Raw genomic sequence first — 7470 nt, forward strand, 5'->3', positions numbered from 1 at the left:
ATTGTTTAAGCTGCGCGCATGGTTCATCCAAGAGCTGCGTGCTCCTACGTGACCGAAAGAGTTATAATTTGTATGGATGGTTAGAGTCAGAGATGAGTATCATGTTCATCTTATTCATTGGTAGTCATTATCAATGGAAAAGGTTGTCATCATCCCATGCGTAAGCAAATTTTTTCCCCATTTGACCACTTCAAGTCTTCAACTCAGGCGCAAAGATTCACAGTTTTGACACCTTAATTAAAAGAAAGAATCTCATATTGTTTATTTCTTGGGCATGATCAATGCAACAATCTATAATGCCCAATAAGTAAGAAGTTGTCAGTTGACATTAATCTATATATACAAGCAGGAAGCAGCAAATTAAAGTAATTGAAAATGCTTTTAGGAACCACTTCTTCCTTTCCAAATGTCCCACAAGGCGTGGAGAGCTACTCAATCACCGAAGACGTTGTTTCCTCGTCTCTTGAAGCGAACTCCGCCGCAGAATCTCATCCAACCTCTCTCCTCTACAGTTTCTCAACTCTCAAGGACAAGCTTCACCAGGTGCAGTCCCTCGTCAGCATCCTCATCTCCCCGGACTATACTCAAACTAGCGAGTCAACCATATCCTTAGCCGTCGCCAGCATGAACACTGCAATCCAAGAAATCATCATGGTAGCCTCCTCCATGATGTTCACCTGCCAACAAATAGCCCTCGGTTCGTCTCCAAGGAGCGCTAGCCCCGACGAAATGCCGCACCACCAGCGTCAAATCCGATTTCCTCCACCCAACTTCGGCGGCAATCGGCCGGCGCAAGGTTTCCACTCTACCGATACGCTCGACTGCTGGTACGGTGAAGCCTATAATAACAACTGCAGTAACAAGGAAGACAATCGGAGTGCTGTTGTCAATAGGGTGGAAGGGAGAGATCGCGATCGAGAAGTGCTTCAAGCGGGTGATAACAGCGAAACATTAGAAGGGCTTTCACCGAAGAACTACGACATCATTGAATTGGATGCCGCGGATCTGTTGGCAAAGTACACGCATTATTGCAAAGTTTGTGGGAAAGGGTTCAAGCGAGACGCGAATCTGAGAATGCACATGAGGGCCCACGGAGACGAATACAAGACAAGCGCTGCTCTAAGCAACCCCATGAAGAACAATATTAACGGGAGCCCGTCAGGTAATAACAACGACAGTAATCTGATAAAATTTCCTAGGAAATATTCGTGCCCGCAAGAAGGGTGTCGGTGGAATCAAAAGCATGCCAAGTTCCAGCCTCTGAAATCAATGATTTGCGTGAAGAATCACTACAAGAGGAGCCATTGCCCGAAGATGTACATTTGCAAGCGATGCAACCAGAAGCAGTTTTCTGTTCTGTCGGATTTAAGGACGCATGAGAAGCACTGCGGGGATCAGAAGTGGCAATGCGTATGCGGTACAACGTTTTCTAGGAAAGACAAACTTATGGGGCATGTTGCTTTGTTCGTGGGGCACACCCCGGCAAGCAAGCCTTTGTCGAAACTAGTAAAAGAAGACCACCACCAAGCACTGCAAATGCTATATTAGATATGATATTGATCATCTCACCGTTCCCTTCCCTTTTGTCTGCTATACGTTTTAAATTTGAGGTACTTATAATGAAGTCTACCAGCTAATATATAAATGCTAAATTGTTTCTGAGGAGAAACAGTACGTGCATTATTTTGAAGATTATATATTTTGGGTCCTATTCAATTTAGTTAGTCCCTATGCATGCATGTTTGCCTCTTTGTAGGCATTGTTTGTATAACTAAGCCTCCTGTTGGCCGGCTTTTAGGCCGTCTTGTTTTGTAGAGGTTGTTTCTGTTTTCTTTTTGTTTTTTCAATGTTTTTAATAAATTCTAATTACTTATCCAGAAAAAAGGAACTCAGGACTAGATATACTAATTTATTTACGTGCAGCTGGTAACATATATGAAGCAAGTTACTTCGTGTATTACTTTTTTTGTATTGATTTCTCTTCTTTGAAGTCATGTTAAGCAAATAGATCGATGAATTCAAAACTTGTTATTTGGCCCCTATCATACTAACTGTTATTTTAACTGGTTTCTGTAACCGCTACAGTACTATGTTGGTTATGGGATGTAGATCCATTACCTACTCCTCTTTTGTTCTTCTTTTCTTTCCTTAATTAGAAGACGTTTTGATGTCCACCACCAAGTACTCCTCTTTTGTTCTTTCTTTTTTTTTTTCCTTAGAAGACGGTTCCTCTAAATGGATAATAATTGTATTCTCAAGTTAATACACTTTGTTAATTGTTGGAATAGTTTTCGGCACGTGTGAACGGTTCGTTTCTTCAATGTTATTCACACTCTCACAATCACTGCAAAACGACTAAAATAAGAGACCCTTCCGGGAGTCTCACTTTGATGTCTAAATTACCTTATGAGAGAAAAGTATGTTCAATGCATAAAATAATTAGTCTGTCTCTTATACCTGTGGTATGTGTCTATTTATAGGCAAAGAGGTAAATGTCAATCTGAATTAGATTTCATGCTCCTTCTTGACCTAGGAGTGCCGTCAGAGGTTTATTTGGACTTTGATTCCATAGTAGATGTAGTGGTTCAGATCTTCAGAGTGACACTACAAGAAGAAAAAAAAAAGAAAAAAAAGAAAAGAGAGACAAGGTTTTTTGACATGTCTACAGTAATCCGCTTTTTGCCACGTCAATAATTAGTGACGTGTGAAAGTGACACGCCAATAAAATATTTATTGACTTGTGGAATTTGCCACGTCACTAATTAGTGACGTGTCAAAATCCACATGTTAATAAATAGCAACGTGTCAAAAATTGCCACGTTGCTAAATTTAATATAATTTTTTTAAAAAAATATTGTAATTTAAATGATTAGTGACAGAGCGAAATTTAACACGTCAATAATTAGTGACGTGTCTGTTCGACACGTCATTAATTTGTTTAGCACGTCAACAATTTATGACGTGTTTGTTCGGCACCTAAAAAAACTAGTGATGTGTCGAACAGACAAGTCACTAATTTTTGTAGCGGGTGTGCTGCGCGGGACATTTCACTTATCCCTTGCGTCGAACTCTCTCACCTCTCTCTCTCTATCTCTCTCTCTCTCTCTCAATCACTGTCGGCCACCACCACTGCCTCCGATCACTGGCCACCATCACTCCCTGTGGTTGTCATATCTCTCTCTCTCTCTCCCCGCTTGTGCTTGAAAAAAATTGCATGGTTGTCCTCCGATCACCGGTGGTGTATTGAAGTTTTTTTTTTAAGAGAGAGAGATTTAGATGTGTACTGTCAAACCATGTAAATGGCTGAAAGTTATTGGGTTGAATTTCTTTGTTTTGTTTTGTTATTTATTTATTTATTTTTCTAAATATGTGTAATCTTATGTGTAATCTAGTTTTTTATTAAATTATTTATTTATTTATTTTTCTAAATATGTGTAATCACATCAATTTGTTATTAAACTTGTTGTAAAACCTGTAGTACTCATAACAACACTCTATTGGGTACGTAATGTTAGACTTATGTACTGAATGAGTAAAATGATAAACCCAAACAAAAAGAAAAAAGAAAAAAAGAAAAAAAAATGATAAACCTAAACACCCCCATGTCGACATGCATGGGTTTAGATTACCGTCTCTAGCTGCTTTACTGTGCTTTTGCTACCGATTGAGTTCAAAGTAAGAAACTCGTAGACAAATTAATACTCTTGCTTTCCTTTTTAGAACATTGACATGATAATTTATCAAAACCAATCATCACCATTATCATCGTCCTTGTATTACCACCACAACTTGGTAATGTTTATGCAGATAGATTTACACATTTAAGATGCACTACAAAAAACTTTGTTTTTAGTCACTTGCAGTTAGTCACGTAGGTTACGCATAGTGAATCCTGCTGTTGCTAAATGTACATTTGGCAACATGTAATTTTATATGGGATATGATTGGTGCACTACAGTATGACAACAGCAGCACAACACTCTCATATGAGGGTGGAGCTCAGAGTGTAGGTTTCACCCTCATATGAGAGGGTGTTGTGCACATGTTGTGTTGGTGTAGTGAAAATAACATTTCCCATTTTATATATGTGGCTATTTAGCCACTTGACTTTTAGCCACGTGTCATCCTCAAGTGGCTAAATGTATTTTTTTTTTTTAAATGGAAAATTATATATTTTTAGCCACTTATTCCTTACCCAAGTCGCCAAAATCAGGATTTTTTTTTTTTTAAAAAAAAAAAAAATACAAGAAAAGAACAGATATCGATCTGTTCTTTTCTTCTTCATTTTTTTTTTTCTTTCTTTCCAATATTGTATACGGTATACGGAGAAAGGGCCGGTGTACTTCGTCGAGATCCGGCAATCTGGAGAAAGGGCCGGTCTATTCGGCGAGATCAGCGCCGGATTTTCGTCCAACTCGTCGTCGAGATCCGGCGAGAATACCCTCGCCACCTATCGACGAAAATACCCACTTCAAAAATACCCATTTGGCCGAGAATGAGCAGAAAATACCAAAAGAAACCAACTACTCCGGCGACTAACAAAAAGGGCAAAAAAAAAAATTAACAAAAAGACCAAAAATCACCATCAAAAGGACCCACAAACCACTGGCCTCTTCTCCATCACCGACGATGAAAACGAGCTTCTCTGGGTGTTGGCGATTGAGTCGTGCGTCCGGGTGGGGGTGAGTCGTCGTCTGCTGAGAAAAAAATACAAACAAAGTGAGCCATTTTTTTGATGAAAAATGGTGAGAGACATACGTGGGAGCTGAGGAGAGACGAGAGAGAGTTGAAAAAAATAAGAAAAAAATAAGAAAATGAGGAGAGACGAGAGATAGAGAGATTTCTAAAAAAAGTAAAAAAAAAATTAAGAAGCCAGACAGATCCGGCTTTTTAAAAAGAAATGAAAAATAAAAATAAAAAATTGAAATCAAAGACAAATTTAAAACCCTCCCCACAAAACATGCAAATGGCAACGTGTTCATAAAGCACGTTGCTAAAATTTTAAATTTTAAAAATATTTTATAAAAATTTTATTTCTTGAAAAAAATTTCAAAAATATTTTTTTAGCCACTTGTAAATAATACATATAGCCAATTAGCCACGTGTAATAAATACACGTTGCAAGTTGGTCACGTGTAATTAATACACATTGCGAGTTGGCCACGTGTAATTAATACACGTGGCTAACTGGCTTTTTCATATTTTCTGCTACATCTCGCCACGTGGTCATTATGACATGTGGCTAATTGGCGACGTGGCTATAGTAACAACTACTGTAGCCACGTGGCTAATGTCTTGTTTTTTTGTAATGATGATTCGGTCTCTATGAAGAATTAAACCTTCTTTATGCAGAAAACAAGAAATCTGAATTTTCTTTTAGGCTATGTTGGATCTTCTTTTTTTTTATTTTTTTTTATTATTATTTTTTTTTTTTATGTGTAAATACAGATTCAAGACAGTTTAAACATTCTGTTCTTAATTCCATAATAGATGAAAACAATATAGGAACATTAATTACTGTGAAAAAAAGCAAAAATTCTGAGAACTTCGGGATTTTAGACCGTGAACTTATTTTTGAACATCATTCATTTTGTATAGATGGGAATTTGAATTAAATCTACTCGCGATTGGGGTTGCTTTTATTAATTTTGATCTTATCTATACATTCAGAATAAAGCTTAAATTTGAAATGTTAAATTAATGGGTGCTTTAATAAAATTTAATTGCATATATTAATCTGAAAATAAGTTTGAATGTACAAAAGAAAGAAATAATAACTATTTTAATTTGTCAAAATTTTAGAAATTGATTTAATTATTAGGTTTAGCCTATGGCTAACAAACGTGTGTTTGTTTTGAATATTATTCTGAATAATATTCTACTTTTTTTAAAAATAAATTATATTTTATTCAACTTTTTCAAATTTTTTCTCACAAAGTCAAACCTCATAATTCACTTAGTGAATTCGAATAATATTCGGATTCAATACCCAAACGAACCAGATTATCATCGATATGATATCATTAAACCAAGTCTCAACAAATTATGATATGAACTATATTTTTTAAGCCTACTTATATGCATATGAAAGATGCTTCAAAAGTTCAACTTTTTTTCATTTATTGAGGGTAATGGAGATGTCAACACATATAGACATAAATTTTCTACAAACTGGTTTGTAAGAAATTTCCTACAACCCACATATAAGATTGACATGTGTCCCCTGGCATGTGAGAAACACATGTTATTTAAATAGCATGTACTTTTTACATGTTTTTTTAATAGCATGAATAAAAAACATATGCTTGTCACATGTTTAAAGGGCATGTGTTCTTTTTATATGTGGATTGTAGGAAATTTTCTACAAACCAATTTATAGGAAATTTCTATCCAACACATACCCCATATTTAGTAGCACTTATCTATTTGTCAAAATTCTTCACATGTTTCTCACCTTAATTACTATCATATAGATGAAAAGCAAAGAATAAGAAAAAGCCTTTTAAAATACTATATGTTAATAATCACCATCTTCACTAAACCTCTCTTTTGTGTGGTGCAATTTCATTGATTTTTTTTTTTTTTTTTACCCAAATATTAGTGGAACTAAGAAGAAGGGGAATAGAAGGTCCTTAGGTTTATTTATTTAATTATATATATGGTAACATTATTTTTAGGTTTTAGTTTTTTATTTTATTTTTTTATATAGTATACTATGTTTAGTATTTATTTATATAGTAACATTATATGGGTCTAAATGCGCGTTTTAAATGTTTATAGACAATGATGAATATGTCCACATTTATTGTGGTTTGTACACATTTATATGTGTTATATTGTTTTTATCAATTTTATGTGTTCATTTGTTATTGTTCGTAATGTACTTATGCTCCGTTTGTTTCGGCGTAAAATGATTTCGGTATTTTACGGTGTTTGGTAGGGGTGAAAATAACGGTCAACGAAAATCATTTTCGGTTTGACCGTAAAACCTTCTTTAATTTTTGGAAAACGATTTACGGTTTTTAAAATCGTATATCGTTTTCCAAAATTATATTCTTCGTCCTTACACGCACGTTTGATATCTGATTGTCTGAATCCGACAATAGTCGGTCGTTCGAAAATAGGCAGCACCGGAATCCAGCATCATTAAGTCACTGGAATAATGCCGGCGTCGGAATCCGACCACCGGAATACTGCCGGCGGTCGGAATCCGGCGACATCCGGCAACTGCGCCGAATGCCGGCGGAATCTGGCCGGAATCCGGCCATGGACAGAAACCGGCCGGAATCCAGCCTGATCTGACCGGATCCGGCCACTGATCTGGCCGGATCTGGCCAAACTGGCCGGGATCCGGCCGGATATGACCAGATCCTGACACTGACCCGGCCGGATCTGGCCAAAATGTCCGGAATCCGGCCGGATATGACCGGATCCGGACACTGACCCGGCCGGATCTGGACACTGACCCGG

At 36.8% G+C, this 7470-nt stretch overlaps 1 protein-coding gene across 1 annotated transcript; it reads left to right on the top strand.

Moving 5' to 3' along the window:
• Positions 1-280: 280 nt before the first annotated feature.
• On the top strand, positions 281-1697 carry LOC133876679 (protein SENSITIVE TO PROTON RHIZOTOXICITY 2-like). Its single transcript, XM_062314937.1, has one exon. It carries the CDS (start codon positions 376-378, stop codon positions 1546-1548), a length of 1173 nt encoding a protein of 390 aa, XP_062170921.1. The 5' UTR covers positions 281-375; the 3' UTR covers positions 1549-1697.
• The last annotated feature ends 5773 nt before the right edge of the window (positions 1698-7470 follow it).

The sequence above is a fragment of the Alnus glutinosa genome, chromosome 9 (assembly GCF_958979055.1).
Source record: "Alnus glutinosa chromosome 9, dhAlnGlut1.1, whole genome shotgun sequence".
Taxonomy (NCBI): Eukaryota; Viridiplantae; Streptophyta; class Magnoliopsida; order Fagales; family Betulaceae; genus Alnus; species Alnus glutinosa.

What these genes read in the sequence shown, in the direction of transcription:
- LOC133876679 (XM_062314937.1), top strand. Translation starts at nt 376, where the DNA reads ATGCTTTTAGGAACCACTTCTTCCTTTCCAAATGTCCCACAAGGCGTG.